The 19773-nt window shown below is 54.7% G+C and overlaps 1 protein-coding gene across 1 annotated transcript in view; it reads left to right on the forward strand.

Moving 5' to 3' along the window:
• The window catches only part of ITGA11 (integrin subunit alpha 11), a 112046-nt gene extending 93822 nt beyond the window's left edge, over positions 1-18224 (forward strand). Inside the window, exons 19-30 of the mRNA XM_044230323.1 lie at positions 2478-2563; positions 3406-3613; positions 5541-5639; positions 7033-7109; positions 7684-7773; positions 8627-8717; positions 10563-10676; positions 10887-10973; positions 12393-12503; positions 12615-12710; positions 16052-16165; positions 16876-18224. Of these exons, the coding sequence (XP_044086258.1) occupies positions 2478-2563; positions 3406-3613; positions 5541-5639; positions 7033-7109; positions 7684-7773; positions 8627-8717; positions 10563-10676; positions 10887-10973; positions 12393-12503; positions 12615-12710; positions 16052-16165; positions 16876-16947 (1245 nt within the window). The 3' untranslated portion in view covers positions 16948-18224. The remainder of the gene's footprint in view (positions 1-2477; positions 2564-3405; positions 3614-5540; positions 5640-7032; positions 7110-7683; positions 7774-8626; positions 8718-10562; positions 10677-10886; positions 10974-12392; positions 12504-12614; positions 12711-16051; positions 16166-16875) is intronic.
• The last annotated feature ends 1549 nt before the right edge of the window (positions 18225-19773 follow it).

Consider the following 19773-nt stretch of genomic DNA (forward strand, 5'->3'; position numbering starts at 1 on the left):
CCTGAACTGTAATGGGAGAGAAGGCGAAATTCATGAAATTAATATCTAATTCCTAAACCTTGAGGAGCAGCAAGGCTTCCGAAATCCCCTCCTGCTCCCATCCGCCTTCCCTGCCCTCCCAGACCCCACTGACCAGCCCCTGACCCTCACACCTTCCCTCTTTTCTCCTGATTCCGCATCCCTCACATATAAGAGAGGCTGTCTCGTGCAGTTCGAGAAGGGGGGGAATGGACTGGCCCAGATGGAGACATCGTCAGTGACGGGTGTGTGAGTCACTACTGTTCCCCACCGCAGTAATTACAGAGACACTAGGGCGAATGAACGAGAATCTGCCAGGCGATCCACGAGTGAGTCGAAGCCTATGTTGCAGATTGATGCAAAAGGCTCACTCTGCCCTACACTGACAATCCCAGTGCAGGCTGCCCGTTAGGGCTGGAGGCCAGGGTGAAGACAGGAGTGAGCTCAGAGGAGGTGTCGCTGAGCAACCAGAGGACAAGCCAGGAAGACTTCCTGGACAGGGCGGCTTTCAACCAGACACTAAGGAATAGACCAGATTCAGATACGCGGGGATGGGAAGAGTGGCCTTCCACTCCAGGAGAGCTGACAATATGACCAAGGGACAGCAGCGAGAGAGGCAGGCTGAAGAGAATGTGTAAAGAGAAAAAAAATTAAAAAGGAGGAATAATCTGGGTCCTATCATCAAGGGCTTCAGATAGCAGCTAAATTTCTTAAAAAAAAAAAAAATCTTGTTAATCTGGATTTCTAACCTCTCCCCATTTCTAGCAAATGAGAGACATTCTGCCCAGTGCTCTTCTGCAAATTTTTAGTTAGCATCTGCTCGGTGCCCAGCTCTGGTACAGCCCTAGCCCTGCAGTATCTCGCTTCCTGGGGGATGAGCTGTTCCACATAATGGAGTGTAGCAGCTGCTTATCACATTAATTATTCCTTTTAATCAATTGGTTGGAAATATTCTGAAGGTGATAGCACAGTCTGCACCCTTTGTAGGCAGGAGGCTGGGTGGGCGTGGGGGCATCTTATGGGAGACTTGAAGTCGCCGAGGTGAACGTGGGTACTAGGGTTCAGTGAGGCACCTGGGGGTGACCAGTGTGTTCCACTACATCCCACCACTGGATGGCCTCCCTCTGCCCTCCTTTGTATGGCTCTGCTGCCCTCTCTGCTTTTAGCTGCAAATCCACCATGCAACGGGGCAGCTGGGGGCTGCAGGTGGATGTGGGTGAGGCCCAGGGGCTCACCTTTAAGAAAGGTCCATGAATTTCAGATCTGTGCGAGCTTGGTTTCCCCTCTCCTGGGTTTCTGCTGTACCCTTGGGAGGGACAGTTGTGCTCCTCGGCCAACCTGAACGCTTACCTGCTCACTGAGCACTTGGACCCGGTAGGACTACAGGACCACAGAACCAAACTCAACTTCACCCCACCATTTATAAATGAATGGTGCAGCCCTCCTTCCAGACACTAAAAAGGGACTTGTCCACATCCTGGGCACTTTGGCCCCTTAGCGCTAATGAACTCCAGGTCCTATGGACCCCACCTCTGGCAGTCCTAACTTGTTGTCTCCTCTCCACACCCGGACCCCGCAACACCATCATCATCTCTTGCCTGAACACTGAAGCAGCCTCCTCAGTGGCCTCCCTGACTCTAGCCTTGATCCCTCCAGTCCATCCACCCACAGCGGCCACAGTGAGCCTTCAGCATGCAGGTCTGACGGGATACTCACTCCCCTGCCTACTGCAGTCAGTGATTCCTGTCACCTGCAAAGTATGACCCCAAGGCCCTAGAAGAACTGACTCTACTCATCCCTCCATCTTCCCCATCCCAAAAGGCAGCAATGCTAGAGCACCCAGCATTTCCCAAACTCACCATGCTGCTTCATGCCTCAGACCTTTGCACAGGCTCATCCTTCCCCCCGAATTCTCCGTCTCCCTGGTCACCCAGCTAACATGGTCATCCTTCAGAACTCTGACCTACTGTCTCTTCCCTGAAGGCTTCTCTGACCATGTACAGGACAAAAAGATTGTTTCCTCCCCTCTGCCTCTCTTTTCCACACTCAGATTTCTAAAATTTTTTTTGCCCATTTCACACTGTAATTATTTATCCAGCACTCTTCCCCACGAGCTGAGAACGGAAGCTGTGTCTTCCTCATCCTGTACCACCAGTACCTAAGACCTTGCCCCCAACACAGATGGTCCTTAAAAACCTGCTGGGTGGGTGTGGGTATCCTGAGCTTAGCTGAGAACTGAAGGAGACCCAGGAGCTGCTGAGTTTGGAGCCATGTTTTAAAGAAGAGAGTACCTGTGCAAAAGCAGGAGAAACAGCAGGGTGTCGTCTGGGAGGAGGGCAGAGAAGATGAAGCCCATGTCTAGTGTGGTGGAGTGGGGAGCCGGCGTGCTATGGGGGTGAGGGCCGGTTGGCAGCAAAGACAACCAACCAGCCACCCCGCCCTGACTTTCCCTGGCACAGGTGCCCTTCTGGAACGGCTGCAATGAGGACGAGCACTGTGTCCCTGACCTCCTGCTGGATGCCCGCAGTGACCTGCCCACGGCCATGTGAGTTGGTTCCTCCCTGCCCCTGCCCTGACTCCATTCCCTCCCCCGCAAGTAGATCTGGGGCTCCCCAAGCCCTGAGTGCTGCCTGCATATCTGTTCTTGGAGGCAGCATGGCTCAAACACAGAACGCGGAGCCTGGATTTAGCCCAGGCTCTGCCTCTAATTGCCTCTAATGTGACTTCAGGCACGTCCCTTCCCTCTCTGGGCCTCAGTTACTTCCTCTGCAAAATGAAAAGTACTCATCTATCCAAACTCCTCAAACTTCATTTAGGAAAAGGAGTCCTTTCTTTGGAGTCTTTACTACCAAACAGATGAAAGATGGAGACTAGGACCAGTGATCCTGGTTGCTCACCCTCCTAGCCCCCAACTAGGTGACCTGTGGGCCCAGTGTGGACTGCTTGAACTAAGGAGACAAAGCAGGTGGATGAGCAGGGTGCCCTACTGGAAGAAAAAAAAAAGAAATAGTATACAAGGAAAAATAATGAAAAATGTCCTCTTTAAAATTTATGTCATTTATTTTCAAGTAATCCATCCTCTACCTTTAGAGGTAGTCTAAAGGTAGACTTACTGACTTACTCAGTCTGAGTAGCTAGAAAACATATACAATATGACTGAGCTAGAAAACATATACAATAAGTAGAAATAACACAGTCAAACCCTGTAGAAGGATGAAGAAGCAAACCGTCTAGCCATCCAGGCTACTCATCAAGATAGTCTCTTCATTTAGCTCTGAGCTTCCTGGTAGCCAAAGCCAAAAGGGAAACACACTGAGGAGAGCAGGGAGGCCTGGCCCCGCCCTCCCCATTCCATGTGCCTGGCCCTGGGTGGGCTCTGTCCCACAGGGAGTACTGCCAGAGGGTCCTGGGCAAGACCACGCAAGACTGCTCCTCCTACACGCTGTCCTTCGACACCACAGTCTTCATCATCGAGAGCACACGCCGGCGGGTTGCTGTGGAGGCAGTGCTGGAGAACAGAGGCGAGAATGCCTACAGCACAGTCCTAAATATTTCGCAGTCAACAAATCTGCAGTTTGCCAGCTTGATCCAGAAGGTAAGACCTCAACTGTGGGCCTGCTCTGCCTGAGGCTAAGGGCAGAGGCAGGAAGGGAAGGGTCCAGCCAAGGGGACTGGTGGGCTGCACGTTATAGCCACCGGGAGCTTACAGATCCCTGTGGCCAGGCTTCTCCCAGAGATTCTACCGGGTCTGGTCTGGGGCCACGCCCACATCAGCAAGCTTTGAAAGCATCCCAGGCAAGGTCAGCGTGCAGCAGGGGGAGAGCCACTGGGAGAGGGGCGTCTGAGCCCTTCCCGAGTATGGGGAGGAATGTCCTTTAGCCTGTGTCCTTGGCCCTCATTAGGGACACACACACATGCACGTGCACACGCACAGCCACACACACCCCACACAGGTGCACACCAGCTAATACAGCCCCCTGCCCACAGTTCATCTTTCAGGCTTTCTCAAAAGGGCCCTTCTCATAAGAACCGGAACAGGTTATTCCAAACTTCAACATTTCCTACCATTCCAGAGACTGAGGCACAGAGGGGTGGACGGGGCCTGACCAGGACCACACAGCCAGTAAGTGGCAGAGGGGTTCCTGGGCCTGCACTTTAGGACAGGGCTTTGTCCTCATGTCACAAGCTCTGGAGGGCCTTCCGAAGCCCCAGAAGGCCGCACAGGCTCCCCCAGCCCCACACAGCTCCCCATCACAGCCCTGCATGCGTTCCAAGGGAATTCCCAGTGCCTAAGTGATGGCCTGTGGTGACCCTGAACTCCGCAGGGCTCAAGCCCAGAGAAGTCCCTGAGACAGGGTCACTGAGTCAACCCAGGACATCACTGTCATGTGGAGCGGGGGGCGGTCCCAGCTCCCCTCAGACAGTCTCTGCCCCCAAGGATCTCAGAGCATCCCTGTGGAGGCCTGAGTGCTAGGTGGGGCAGACATGGAACCCCTCTGTCTCTGCCAGGCAGTCCCTCCCTCAGGCCCAGGGCTGGGCCCCACAGCCAACCCCCCTGCAACCCCAAGTGAAGATGAGCAGCCCACGTGATGGCCCTCTTTCCCAGTCCTGTCCCGCCCAGAGATTTTGGCATCTGTCTGAATTGGGGTACTTACAGGAAACAGGGCCCCAAACCCGTGTCCACCTTTTCCCTGGTCCAGACGCTACAGTGCCATGCCTATTCATAAGCCCAGGGGCCAGTCTTGGTGGGATTTTATATCTGTAGCACAGAAGGGCTTTGAGGCTGAGGAGGGCAAAGAGAAGCGGGCAGTGGGCAGCGTGTTCTAGAAAGGGCTACATCCACACATGCAGCGGGGTTGGGGGGGGGTGAGTGTGTGTAGGGATAGCCCACAGCCTCGCTCCACCCATCCAGCCCCAGCCCAGGAGCTGCTCACAGTTGGGAGACCAGCACTCCTCTCCCTAGGCTGCCCTCCATCCCACCATCCAGCCGAGGGGAACGCTCGTGGAGGAAGCACCCCCGCCCCAGCCAGTTACAGATGTATTAGTCTGATCATGTGCACTTTGTACACACACATGCAAAAGCTCACAGACCTGCCTGTGCATTCAAGGAAACCCACCTATTCCTCATGCCTGCCACAGGGCACACACAGGCGGAGTCTACACAGACATGCCTTACCATCCACGCGTGCATATGCATGCTCAAGATATACACAAGGACACACAGCCACCCAGCAGTGTCAAGCTAGAGCGCTGTGGGGGAGTTCCCTCCCTCAGGACCCTAGCGGAGGGGACCCCAGTGCTGGCCCAGCAAGGCCCCAGCTCAGAGAGGCCCAGGAGCCGGGCAGTGATTCCCCCTCAAAGCCACTGCCTCCCGTGTCTCCGGGGCCCCAGGGGTCCCAGCTTCCTTCCAAGGTCTGTGGTACAGCTCTGGTGTAGGTGGTGGGGTGCGGCTTGGGTGGTCCCCAGGCCCAGGTCTCTGGCCCTCCTAACAGCTGCCCGCGGTGCTCCCCACCCTCCCCTAGGACGACTCAGATGGCAGCATCGAGTGCGTGAACGAGGAGAGGAGACTGCACAAGAAAGTCTGCAATGTCAGCTACCCCTTCTTCAGGGCCAAGGCCAAGGTTGAGGCTGGGGGCAGTGTGGGGGTGGGACCGGCTGGGTACTGGGAGGCACTAGGGAGGCAGGGGAGATGGAAATGAACAGAGGGGAGAACGGGGGAGAGATGGAGAAGCCTGAGCATGGCTTTTAAGTATGTTAGTTTTTTTCACCCAGGAAATGACACCCACAGGACCTAACTAGCCAGCCCACCCCCAAGAGAGCATCCAGGCTCCTTCGCCTCAGGGGAATGCCACCACTCTCCCACCACCTCCTGGCCAGTTATCCCTTTATCCTTTATCCTAACACAGTTTTTCCAAGTCCAGCCTCTCTCAACCTATTTTGTGCACGGGGAGAGATTGGGAGAAAAATTAACATTTTGTGAGCACTTATCATGTGCTTAAAAGGACAAGTGGAAAGTGGGTAGGGTGTATGAGGGGAGAAGCAAATTCCCCAGGAAGGAGAATCCCCAGATTCCAGACTCCAGATCACATAGCATTTGTCCATCTCTACGGGGTACTGGGTAGCCACTGAAGGTTCTGGAACAAGAAAAGATTCAACTGAGACTAGGCTACTTGTAGAGCTGGAATCAGACAGAAGGGAGCTTGAGGCAAGAGTCAGGGAGAGTGACAGCTTGTTCCCAGGATCGGGGTCTGCAAGGGTGGGGGAGAGAAGGGGAATCCTTGCCTCCCCACTGGGACACAAGTCAAGAATGGGGCCCCAAAGTCTCCTTGGGAAACCCCATGAAGCAGATCCGGGAAGAACATGAGGTTCTGTAATGTCCCCAGAGTCGGGTGGGAGGTGGCGAGGAGGGTCAGAGGGTCAGAGGTCACAGGCTACAGTCCCTTTGTCCAAGGCCAAAGGAAGCATAGGACCGGACCATCAGAGTGGTGGGAGGACCACTGGACCAGGAGGCAGGTGCCTTACTGAACTGCTGGGTGCCTGAGGCAGCCTTCACCCTTCTGCTGGCCCCTCCCTATCGCACACAGGAAGAAGGGACCGCTGAGACAGTCCTCCCGCTGGCTTCCAGCCCTGCACCCTGTGGTTCATGGGGATGGCCACCTCCCCTTCCCGCCATCAAGTTCTCCACCCAGGAATTCCCACAGGATCCTGAAATTGGACCTGCTACCTTCTAGTTGCCTGTAGTTGAAAACAAAAAGGAAGTCAAGGGGAGAACGGCTGGTCCCTTAGCCAAGAAATCCTATCAGAGGAGCTATTATCTGTGGCTGTGTCCCCAGGTCCCGAGCTCAGCTCACATCACTCTGGCACCTGGTCCTCCAGACACCCCAGGCAACAGCTACCCACTCACCCCCCCACCCCGGGGAGACAAGGGCAGGGGCAGGGAGGGGCAGGCTGGCCATGTCCAGACCTGCAGTTCCCAGACACCCCAGCTCCAGCAACTGGACCTCTTCCTCGCAGGTGGCTTTCCGGCTGGATTTTGAGTTCAGCAAATCCATCTTCCTGCACCACCTGGAGATCCGGCTCACCGCTGGCAGGTCTGGGCCTCGCCTGCTCCTTCCCACCCCCTCTGGGCTCTGCTCACTGCTGTCCCCTGCTCTGCTGCTAGCCACAGCTCTTCCCTGTGCCCCTGTCCCGACCTGGGGGGGCCCACCTGCTGCCCTCTCCATCCTTGGGCAGCTCAGAGAGAAATAGCAAACCCTTACCATTGCTCTGGCAGCTGTTTTTAAAACCTTCAATTACAAAGCACTGTACATGTAATCATCAGGCCTCACAACAGCCCCTGATGATAGCAAAGCAGGGGTCATCCTCACAGAGTAAGGGAAGGAAGGTCTTTTAAAATGGAAAAATGTTGGAGGGGAGAGAAGTGCAGGACAGAAAGAACACCGGAGAAGGAGTAGAACAAACAACCCGTGTCCCTCTCCCAGTTGCTATAGTTACACGCTGTTTGTCCTTGGGAAGTTCACACAGCCTCTCTGAGCCTTCCTTTCCTCACCTGTTAGTTGCTTTGCCCATCCGAAGGGGCTGCAGTGAGCCCACGCGGGGAGCCGGCTCGGCTGGTGGAAGGCCCCCTGGCCCGCTCCTGACCGTCCCGCATGACTCTCCTTGCAGTGACAGCGACGAGGAGGAGAGCACCAGGGAAGACAACACGGCCCTCCTGCGCTTCCACCTCAAATACGAGGCTGATGTCCTCTTCACCAGGTGGGGTGGGGGGGAGGATAGGCTGGGGGAGGCCCGAGAGAAGTGAGGCCTAAGACAGGGTACCCTCTGGGGGGGATCCGCAGAGGACCAGAGGTCACAGGGGCCAGGCTGCAGTGCCGAGGGACTGTGAGTCGGGGGTGTCCCTGAGGACTCGGAGAGGGCAGGCCCCTCAGCCATGCCGGGCAGGGGGTAGAAGGAGACACAGAGCTGGCCTCCAGGGAGCTCCTGCCTCTGGGAGGGGGTGGCACATGGGGGGTGTCCACCCCCAGTGCAGGTGATAAGTGGGGGCCTGGTCTGAGAAGATTTTAAGTCATAAAACCTACTAAAAGTCCATCTGCTTTTCATTACCACCTTGAACCAGCAACTCTCCACAGCGAAAGTACGAGAACCCACCTCCCCAAAGGGCAAAGTGCCAGCCCTGTCCCCTGGGAGCCCCTAGGCCATTGGAGAAGTCGGACTTGCAACCACACAAAAAGCAGGCTCAGGCCCTCCCGTGGTCACTGCCGGACACTGGAACGGGGCAAAGCGGGCGAGTTCATGCTCTAAAGAGGCTGTGCCCTTGGGCTGAGAGGCCAGGAATGGCCCCCAAGGGCAGGGATGGCCAATGACCAGCTCTCTGAGCTCATGCCCATCCCCCACATGAGGCGGCCTTTGCTGAGAGATCTCGGCATGCATTCCTGCTGAGGCTCAGAACCCTTCCCAACACAGTCCTCTCCGTCCTCAGGGACACCAGAGAAAACCTCTTCCCTGTGGTCTAGGGGAGCCGGGCACATGCCCACGCCCTCTGTCATGTATTTATTCAGTGAGCCAACATTGCCTGAGCTAACAGCGTCCCTGTCCTCTGTCCCTGCAGGGACAGCAGCCTGAGCCACTATGAGGTCAAGCCCAACAGCTCACTGGAGAGGTACGATGGCCTTGGGCCTCCCTTCAGCTGTGTCTTCAAGGTAAGGCTGGCAGAGAACCAGGCAGAGTGAAGGACAAGAGCTGAGGGTTCCCCTTGGGGTGGGGAGGGGTCTGGAATCATTGCAAGTGCCTGGGATTCAGCCCTCGCCCTGTTACCCACTCACTGTGCGATTTTAGGCAAGTTCCTTGCCCTCTCTGGGCCTCTCAGTCCTTATCTAGAAAATAATGGGGGGGTGCCAGTAGGGGCTCAGTCTCTAAAGCAGCTGACTTTGTTTGGTTTCTTTTTTTTAAGATTTTATTTATTTGTTTGTTTGTTTGTTAAGATTTTATTTATTTATTTTACAGAGATCACAAGTAGGCAGAGAGGCAGGCAGAGAGAGAAGGGGAAGCAGTCTCCCTGCTGAGCAGAGTCCGATGCGGGGCTCGATCCCAAGACCCTGAGATCAGGACCTGAGCCAAAGGCAGTGGCTTAACCCACTGAACCACCCAGGCGCCTTTAAGATTTTATTTATTTATTTGACAGAGATCACTAGTAGGCAGAGAGGGGGGGAAGCAGGCACCCTGATGAGCAGAGACCCCCCTTCCGATGCGGTGCTCAATCCTGGGACCCTGGGATCATGACCTGAGCTGAAGGCAGAGGCTTTAACACACTGAGCCACCCAGACGCCCCAAGCAGCTGACTCTTGATTTCGGCTCAGGTCGTGATCTCAGGGTTGTGAGATCGAGCCCCAAATGGGGCTTTGTGGTCAGTAGGGAATCTGCTTAAGATCCTCTCTCTCCCTCTTCCCCTCTCCCCCGACTCAAATAAAAATAAATAAATCTTAAAAGAGAAGAAAAGAATGGGGCTGGACTGGGAGGATCTATCAATGAAGGTTAGGTGTGGTTGCATATATTTAAAAAATATTTTTAAATACAAGTGGCCTAAATGGACCAGAGTTTATTCTCTTCATAAAAGAAGTCCAGGGTTGGCAGCTTCATAAAATCATTCAGGATTGGGTCTTCTGTCTGCTCCACCGTCCTTGACATGCCACTATCAGCCTCTTAAGTTCACCTCATTGCCCAATACAGTTGCAGCTCCGGCCATCACACTCTCATCCCAAGAAGGAGGAAGGGGAGAAGAGCAGGCCCCTCCCTCCTAAAGAAACTCCTTGGCAGTTCCTCACACTGCCAGTTACCTAGGGAGGCTGGGAAATGTGGCATTCGTCTCTGTCCCCGTGTAAGGAAGGAGCAAGAAGGAGGATGAGGAGGCATTCGAGCAGTCTGCCCAGTGGGCTCTGTGCCCCCCCACCCCTAAAAGCTGCGTGTGAGCTCGGGGCAGGCTGATGCTGGAAACCATGTATCAGACATACTGGTATCCAGGTGGCTGTTGCAGGCGGGGTCTAGTGACTGCCTGAGGCCACACAGCTGGTAGACGCTCGAAGCTCTGGGTCGGAGACTGGCCTCTCTGATTCTGGAACCCTGCTTGGAGTCCCTGCCACTCTGACACCGGCCATGTCATGGCTAGCACTCGCTCGCGATTACAACCTTCGTTAATGAATGACTCAACTCTCACCATCTCCTCCCTGACCTCAGCCCAGGGTGACCAGCAGCACTAGGCTACAATATCCCCACAGCCAGGAGAGCCTGGGAATGGAAGTGACCTTGCTCTCCAGCCTCATAGCCCCCACCGGCTTGTCTTCAGCCTCCAGGAGCCCGGCCCCTTGGGTGCTTCCACGCACCTTTGTGCACACAGCCCCTGCCGTGATTTGGCAAAGCATATATGCCAGGGGCTTGAAGGGGCCTGATTCCCAACCTGATGGGTGGCTCACCTCCATGGACCTCATCCTCCACTCCCCTCTACTGCAGCTGCTGCTGGAAGTACTGACTCCTCCTCTCTCTGGTCACAGATCCAAAACTTGGGCTTGTTCCCCATCCACGGAGTAATGATGAAGATCACAGTCCCCATTGCCACCAGAGGGGGCAACCGCCTGCTGATGCTGAAGGACTTCCGTACTGACCAGGTACCAGAGCCCTTGGGAGCCTGCTCAAGGGAGGGCACCAGTAGGCGACCTACCCCTAGGGGTGTCCCCAAGTCCTCAGACCTCAGCTCCTCCTCCCCGGCCCCGGACCAGCAGGGCTTTCACGGGGCAGAGGAGGAGAATGGAGCATTTCTGGGATGCTGATTGGGCCAAGGCTGGTGGTGAGGCCAGTTGTGTGTGGCCCTGCTGCAGGTGAACACGTCCTGTAACATCTGGGGAAACAGCACCGAGTACCGACATGCCCCGACGGAGGAAGACCTGACCCGAGCCCCACAGCTGGTGAGTGTCCTCCTTACCCGGGGCTGGGCCGCGAGCCTCTCAGACCAAGAGGAAACAGAATGAAGAAATATATTTAATGAGCTCACCATCTTGCAGGACACATAGAGTGAATGCCAGAGGAGCCAGGGGACAAGGCTGTGACAGGTGTCAAGAAAGAGAGGAGGGGAGCAGACAAACTCCAGGAAAGGAAAAGGGATCGTGGCCTGGCACCTGTGCCTTAGAGGGCAGCAGGATACGGATGAGCAAAGGGAAGGGGAAGCCCAGACCCAGCAAGGCTCTGAAGGCCAAGACCTCCTTGGCTTGTATTGGAGACTTTGACCCCAGGAGCTGGGTCCTCCCTGTCCCTGGGGATGGAGGGCAGCTCCTGTCACCTCCCAAAGCCCTCCCCGAGACACCTGCTTGTCCCCAGCTTTTTGTTCCCAGGGCTGCCCCTGCTCCAGATAGCAGTTTCTGATTGCTTTCACTGTTCTTCCCCAGACTAACATCTTGGCTGTTCTGGTTTGATTTCTGCAAATAAGCCCTTCACACCAAGCATTTTGAGTGTAGTGTACTTTCCTGAAGACTGGGCCTGGGGGACTGGGGGCGGGGGTTGTTTCAGTAGCTGCAAGAGAGGGACACAAACAAGTTTAACCTAATAAATTCTGATAATTTGACGATTTCTTCGGGTTTTCTGTTGAACGGGATCATCTGTAAACAATAATAGTGTGAGCGTTACCATTCAATCCTTACAAACTGTTTTTCTCATCTTCTGGCTCTGGCTAGGACCTCCAGGGCAGTGGGAAGTAGAAATGATGACAGTCTTGTCTTGAACTTGATTTTTTTTAAATTTGTTTTTAAGTTTTTCATTATTAAACATGATACTTGTTGTAGTTTTATACATATATATATATGTATATATATATATATATATATATACATATATATATATGTATACACACACACACACACACACACACACACACAAACACCCTATATTCAGATTCAGGAAATTCCTTGGGAGTTTTTATCAGAAACAGAAGTTGGATTTCCTAAAATGCTTTCTCTGCCTCTGTTACAGTAATCATACAATGTCTCTTTTAATCTGTTTGTCTGGCGATGACATTTATAGGCTCCCTAAGGTCAAATCCAAGTTCTGCTCCTAGAATACACGTGATTACCCACAACCTCGACCAGCATAAGCTATACCGTCCTTACCTCGTCCTCCAGCCATCAAGTGGCACCCGCAGCCCATGTGTCCCCCCCCCACCTCTCCTTGTCCCCATCCTCTGCCCCTCCCCCCTCACAAGAGCCAAACTTGGGCTCAGCCATCTGTCTGATGGCCCAAGGCCCTGCTCACATTCTTGGGCGTGGCTAGGCCAGCTGCCTTCCTTGCTCCCCTGGAGCCCAGTCGCTCACCCCAAGACCCGCCTCTTCTTTCAGAATCACAGCAACTCTGACGTAGTTTCCATCAACTGCAACGTGAGGCTGGCCCCCAACCAGGAGGTCAATTTCCATCTGCTGGGGAACCTGTGGTTGAGGTCCCTAAAAGCAGTAAGTAGAGCTCCTGAGCTAGACCCCAATGAAGCAAGGGAAGGTGGTGGGTGCCGGGGAATCTCCCCGCAGGGGAAGGGTTGGCTTCTGACAAGACCTCTGATTATACAGCTCAAGTACAAGCTGATGAAGATCACAGTCAATGCAGCCTTGCAGAGGCAGTTCCACAGCCCTTTCATCTTCCGCGAGGAGGATCCCAGCCGCCAGGTGAGCCCCCCGGAACCCTGCAGGCCTCAGCCTGAGTCAGACCAGCTAGGGAAGGGGTTGCCCCTCTCCCTAGAGCTTCCTATGCTCTGTGCTCACGTGTTCCTGCAGGAGAGAGGTGGACCGATCTGCAGTTCAGAAGACAAGAGAGAAGCAAGACAAACGGGCTGTTGGGGCATGAGCAGGGATGGGGCCAAAAATAGACATTAGCCCAGTGACCTCGAGAGCACCAGGTTCTATACCACAGCAGCCCCGTGGAATCAGAGGAAGGAGGGGAGCGTGGGTATTCTGCACTAGAGGAAAGGACTAGGTCTCAGGCCTGCCCACCTCTAGGGGTTGGGGGTCTTGGTGGGGGGAACTCATTGATTGCTTCCATCAACAGTGAGGAAGGCTAGCAGCCTAGAATGACCATCCATCCCTCTCTTCCCCATGCATCCTCACCCCAAATACAAGGAAATGCATATAACGTGCTTTAAAAGTTGGTGTGAACTAAGTTCGTGAAGAACAAGGGAAGCGAGATGTCTCTGTATTGGGACTCTGTGAATTGGCTAAAACCGGATTGTTGCAGGCCAGACTGTCTAAAATCAGGGCCCCCAGAAGGGGATGAGGCTTCGTATAGTGCTCTCCTAAGAAAATGAGAAGTTGGGTCTTGAAGAAAAGCCCAGTCCTTTGGAGAGGGGCTTGGGACATGAGACACTGCTGCCCTCCACTGGCCACATCCCCACACCGGCCGTGGCCCGCAATCCTTGTGAGTGGTTCTCATACTAGATGTCAAGTGAACCCCCAGCCCCACCCCCAGGGGGATGCTGGAGACCCAATTCAGGCATGGACAGGAAGCCAGACCTTAATCAAACACACAAATACCACTTGCAAGCCGGGTGGGGGGCTGCCAGGCAGAGGGGGAGCAGGAGCAAGGGACCCACCGAAGGAGCAATTTGTTCCTTCATCTGACATGTGGTGGGTGTTCCTCCTATGACTCGGGCCCCCAGGGGATACGGAGATGACTTACGCAGACAAGGGGGATGAAGATAACATAGCATGGCTCTGATCTGGGGGCGAGTGCAGGTGCTGGGCTTGGGGGGGCAGTCAGAGCAAGGGATGTCCAGGGGAAGTTTTCTGGAGACAGTCCACTTGATCCGAATCTCAAGAGATATGTCAGAATTTTGCAGGCAACCGAGAGAGGAGGCGTTGTATAGGCACCCCCAATGCCCCCCACCCCCTTCCCCCCACACACACACGACCCCTCTCTCTACACTAGTCCATGGTTTCTAAGTGAATTCTCCTTCTCCTTCCACTCCCATCTCCCCCCAGAAACCCCTCTGAGCCTCTCCAGATGCCTCACTTCTTTTTTAGAAATGCAGCAACCCAGAACCGAAGGCCCTGTTGGCTTAGCTGTGAGCTAGCTCCAGGGACGGGGAGGTGAAGGTCCCAGCCCTCGTGGGTTGAAAGAGAACATAAAAGGCACTCGCCTGCCATTCATTGAGCCGTGACTCAGGCCCAGGCACTGTAACAGACACTGGGCATGCGCTCTGGCTCACTCCTCAAAGTGCTGTGAGGTATGCCCACCCCTATTTTTTAGATATAGAAACTGAAGCTTGGCAGGTAAGGTGGAGAGGGGGCCGTGACTGGCTTGAAGTTGAACAGGGAGTGGGTGGCCAAGCCAGGGCTCCCCTGAGCCGCTGCTGGGGGTGGGGAGGTGGGGTGGTGTCACACATTTTGTCCCCTGCCATGTTGCCTGAGCGCCTCCTCTGTCCCTGACACTGATCACAGAACAGTGACCAACACAGATAAAGCCCTGTTCCCCTGGAGCAGACGTTCTAGATGGGTGGGATGGCAAGACACAGGAATACATCAATGCTGAGTGGTGATAAAGCTGTGTCCGGAAAGGCAACAGGCACAAAAGGGTGGAGGCTGGGGGGACAGGGTGCTGTTTTATACAAGGAGATTGGGAAGAGCCTCCCAGATAAACTGACATCAGAGAGAGAGCATGAAGAAGGGGGGTGTCTCGTCGCTATCAGCCCAGCAGAAGGGACAGCAAGACCAAGACCCTGCAATGAGTGTGTGCTTGGCTCGTTGGAGGCCAGGTAGCTGGAGGGCTGGAGTGGAGAGAGCGATGGGGAGAGGAGGAGACGGGGCTAGGGAGGTGAGCAGAGCTGGAGAGTGTAGGGTCTTGCGGGCCAGGACAGGGACTCTTATTATTTTCCACTCTGAGCTGCAGACGCAGAGTGGAGGAGAGAGTTAAGTCTGCCTTCCTCCGGCTGCCATGCCGACAACAGACTACAGAGGGCGATGAGGAGGCTGGGAGGCAGTAAGCGGGTTCTTAGGATTTCCAAGGCTAAAAGGAGGGTGCTGGGTTCAAGAAAGTAGCCCTGGAGGGAGGAAGACTGGCCATAGTTGCGGTGCTTCAAAGGTCGAATGGCCAGATTTGGCTGGAGTCCGTGTGGCCGTGAAGGTAAGAGTCAGGGCCGAGCCCGGAGCTTCTCAGCTGAGCAAAGCTAGGAAGGCCAGTGCTGCCTTTTGCTTCCATGGGAAAGGCAGAGAAGGAAGAGGTTTGAGGGTGAGGAGTGGGATCAAGAGTCTGTTTGGGAATCTGTTAAAGATGCCAAGTAGGCTGGGAAGATGGAGGACATGAGTCTGGAATTTAGCAGAGAGGCCGGGTAGAAGGGAGAAATGTGACAGCGGTCAGCAGAGAGATGGTAAAGCCCCACGCTGGAGAGAGTTAGGCCCTCTTGTGGCCCTGAGCCCTTTTGCCTTCGGAGCCCCTTCCTCCTTAAAAACATAATTTAAATCATTATTTTTATGACAGTGTACATATAAAGACAAACATAATCCAAGCAAGGTTATATTTTTTCTTCTATTTTAAAAGAAATTAGAACCATTTTGGGGCCCTTTAAAGGCACCAAGGGCCCTGGGCCCACTGTGCCAAGCATGGAAGAAGGCCCCAAGTTCACCAGGAAGAGACTATAGGTAAAGCAGAAGTCCAAGTGCAGAGCCACAGGACACATCAAAATTTAGAAGCTGGGGAGGCGATGAAGAAGAAGCAGCAGAGAAAATAAGAAAAAGCAGCCCACGTGGTGGGAGAATCCAAGGGTAGTGGAGAGTGGCCCAAGGCCAAAGGCAGAAAGTGTCTCAAAGAGAAGGCAGGATCCCCTGGGTCCATTAGCTCCCGTGTCTGTTGTGCAAGGGTGGGATGTTCTGGGGCCTCTGCTGGCCAGGTGCCACCCATCCCTCCAGCAGATCCCCCTGGGCGCTAGCTATCCCCACGCCACCCCCCCTCGTTGGCCCCCCACCCCAGGGCCCCAGAACAGTCATGCTGTGGACCTGGCGCCCTCCTCCCCTTGCAGATCACATTTGAGATCTCCAAGCAAGAAGATTCGCAGATCCCCATTTGGATCATTGTGGGCAGCACCCTGGGGGGCCTCCTGCTGCTGGCCCTGCTGGTCCTGGCACTATGGAAGGTGAGGCCCCAGCAGGCAGGTGATGGGGAAAGCAGCATCTTGGTGGGGAGTGGGGGGTGGGAGGCTCAGGCCAGGGGCTCTAACCTCTGGGTTCTGGTGCCAGACCCTACATTCTCCTCCCCATGAGAACTGGCACTCACCCAGCCTCCTCCCCAGAACTTGCCTGCTACTGAAGCCTGCCCCTTTCTCCACAGCAGACAGCTTGGCTAGTGCCATCAGGGGACACCTATGGCTCTGACCCTTCTGTGGGTCCCTTTAGGAACTTGATGAAAGCTAGGTCTCTTATCAGAAAAAGAAGCAAGCATACAGAACCACAAAATTTCTCCAACAAAATTTCTCCACGTGTCTCACAAGCCTGCCAAAGTCTTCTCTGTGTTTGAGTGGCAGGTGGAGAACCTATTATAGATGAGGCAAGGGAGGCCCAGAGAGGGGTGTTGCCTGGGGCAGGGTCATACAGCATGACTTCCAGCCTCCTGACCCAGGCGTCATGCACTCCGCTGCAGCCCCCACCACCACCACCACCAATTCAGGGGCCCATTGTGGCCCACCAAGGGAGTCCTGCTGGATTGGGGGTTGAGGGGGTACTCGGTGTTAGCTGGGGTATTCGGGAAGGAGCCTTGGGAGGGTTAATGAAGGGAAAGCAGGGAGGGGAGACAGGCCTTGTCCACCAGGCCCACCCCTGAGACTTCTTCTACCTTTGCTGCCCACAGCTCGGCTTCTTTAAAAGTGCCAAGCGCAGGAGGGAGCCTGGCCTGGACCCCAACCCCAAAGCGCTGGAGTGAGTCTCAGAGGAGGCTGCGAGTCAATGGGGGCCAGGATGCCGGTCCAGGCAGTGTGCAGGCCCAGGCCCAGGGCCCACTGAGCTGGGGTGGAGAAGATGCCAGCTCGCTTTGCACTTGACCTCATCTCCTGAGAGACCAAGCCTATACCCTCTGAAAGGAACTCAAGCCAGTTTTAGGAGGGACTGCTCTACTGGGAGGCCTAGGCACCTCCAACACAGAGCCCTGGTGATTTAGAGGGACCCATCACATGGCCCACCAAATCCTCCGCCGGGCTCTGTGGGGGCATTTGTGCCCCTGCCACTAAGGTGCTAGGAATTCCTACTGGCCTGTCCCATCCTCAGAAGAAACTGGGAGAGGAAGACTGCCATGCAAACCTACTCTGCACACTCCAGGCCTCCAGTCCCAGTAGGAACCCAGGTGGTGGGGGGGACCGGCGCAGCAGATCTGCATTCTGTGCTGCCCTCCCACCCCTGCCCCCGCACTGCCCAAGGCTCCAGGTCCTGCTCTCATCTTCTGCGGACAGGAGTTAGGTCCCTGGAGCCGCCCCTGAATGAACCGGGTCCCCCTGGGCTCGATGGTGACAGCTGCAGGCCAGGAATGAAGAAGGACCCTGGGTCGCGGAGACTGTGTCGGACGGGCAGCTGGAACACACAACATGGGGCACCCACCCCGAGATGGGGAGGCAAATGGGCCCTCCACACCCCCACAGCCCCTGCCCAGCCAGCTGCTTTTGTTCCTCGTACCCAGCCGGAGCCCGAGCACCACACACTCCCTGAGTCCCACGACCGCACTTGGGTCTTCCAGCCTGCCTGGCTTAATGGGCAGCCCGGCAGCCGGGGCAGCGGTGCGGAGCCTCCCCTCCCTGTGTCACCCATCTCCCTGCGTGCGCGTGTACACACATACACACACACACACAAACAGAGCCTCCCATCCCTCCCTCCTGCCCACCGTGCAAGAGAGAAGGGCCGGCACTGCTGAGGGGTCTCTCTGGAATGCACTAGTTAAAGCTGGTGTAGGGACACCCGAGTCTGTGCAGCCTCAGTGGCAAATGTCTGATCCGCTGGCCCATGGGACAAGTGGTACCACCAATGATGGCGCCGTGAGGACAACAGGCACGCCTGGTGCCCAGCGAGTAATTTATGCCTTAATCTTGTTTTGAGGTAGAAATGAAAGGGGGATGCATCAAAGGCATCTGCCCCCTGGTCACATAGTACGACCTTTACTGTCGTAAATATTTTTTAAAATTAAAAAAAAAAAAATACAGTGACTGAAAACAACCAAGGTGCTATCATCCCATTCTGTGGGCAGGGCATATCCTGGGGAACCAACCTCTTTTCTCTGAAGGAAAGGAGACAGATGTGGGGCTCCTCCTGCTCTCCCATTCTCTTGAAATGTTGAGAAGGGACCTGTCCACCATTTGCTCCCTACATCCCTACACCCTCCCCACCAAATGGGTGCCTGATCTGCAATGAACACCTCCAGCGATGCAGCCCTTCCTCCCTCGCAAGACCACCAGGCCCATCTTCACCTGTTTGGATAGTTCAAGCTTCTAGCCCTTAGTTCCAGCCCTTCCCCTCCCTGGTCTCCTAGACTTCTCCAGGCTAGCATTTCAGTGCTGACCCAACACGCTGACTTAAGAGTTTCTCTACCTTTACACACAGACTGCTCTTAAACCAAGTGATCTCCATTCTAACCTTACGCTACTAGAATCCCAAGAAGCCGGAAGTGGAACCTTAGAAATTATTGGCTCTTGTTCCCCCGTAGATAGGACATTCAGAACCAGAGCAGTTAAAAGATAGCCCTAGGTTCCACAGCAAAATCCAGACTCACCCCAGGATGCTCTTCCAAGCCAGTCATTATAGCCCAGCTTCAGGGATCTTACGGAAGGAGAAGGCACTGATGGAACTATGGGAATATTTTTTCTCAGATGGTGAACCCCAAGCCAGAAGGACACATTTACAATCATGTTTCCCTGGAGTCTTACTCCCATGAATGGAGCACCTGATGAAAGGAAAACCGAGGCACCCGCACACACACGTGTGTCATGGGACTTAGTGCCGCGCCTTCTGTCAAGCACTGTCAGCTCTGAGAATGCCTTCATGTGAAACCTTTTAGGGACTGGCATTCACATTTTAAAAAACTGTTCTGTGCAGCCACACTGCAGGCCAGACGCAATGTTATCTGTAGGTCAGATGCAGCCCAGAAGTGACCATATGGCAACCTCGGGGACCTCAGAGGCAGCCTTTACCCCCAGGGCTCCTCGGTCTGTCTATGCCCCACCCCAGCCCTACAGCAAGAACTGGATGATCAAAAGGCAGAAACTTGTAACTTCAGGGAATTCAAGCCCTCCTCTAGTGTCTCTGCCTTCTTTCTCTTATCAGTTCTCCCTTTTGGAATTTATCTGCTCTGGGGTATAAATGTTTTGAGATTGGCCTTAAAGAGTGCCTGGTGGGGCCACAGAGAAGATGCATTTCCTAGGGAGCAAAGCTCCATTTGGAGCAGTGTTCTTCAGGCCCAGGAGCTTGGAAAGATACCTACACAAGGGCCCACCCAGGGATTCAGATTTAATTGGTCGAAGGGGCCAGGGCGCCATCTTTGTTTCAGAGTCCTCCCCACTCCCCTGTGACTATTGCGGAGAGTCGAGGTCAAGAGGCAGGTGTATATAGGCTTGGAAACAAGTAAGGGGTTAACATATCCAGGTGACCTTCCATTACGAGTAATAAGAACTATGCTGTCGTTCTAATGTTCAAGTTAGCCTGATCCCAGCCTGGAGTTGGGAAGACCTTGTTCCAGCAAGTCTCTGGAGTGGGATCTGCTGCAGATTTC

This window comes from Neovison vison, chromosome 13 (assembly GCF_020171115.1).
Source record: "Neovison vison isolate M4711 chromosome 13, ASM_NN_V1, whole genome shotgun sequence".
Lineage (NCBI taxonomy): Eukaryota > Metazoa > Chordata > Mammalia > Carnivora > Mustelidae > Neogale > Neogale vison.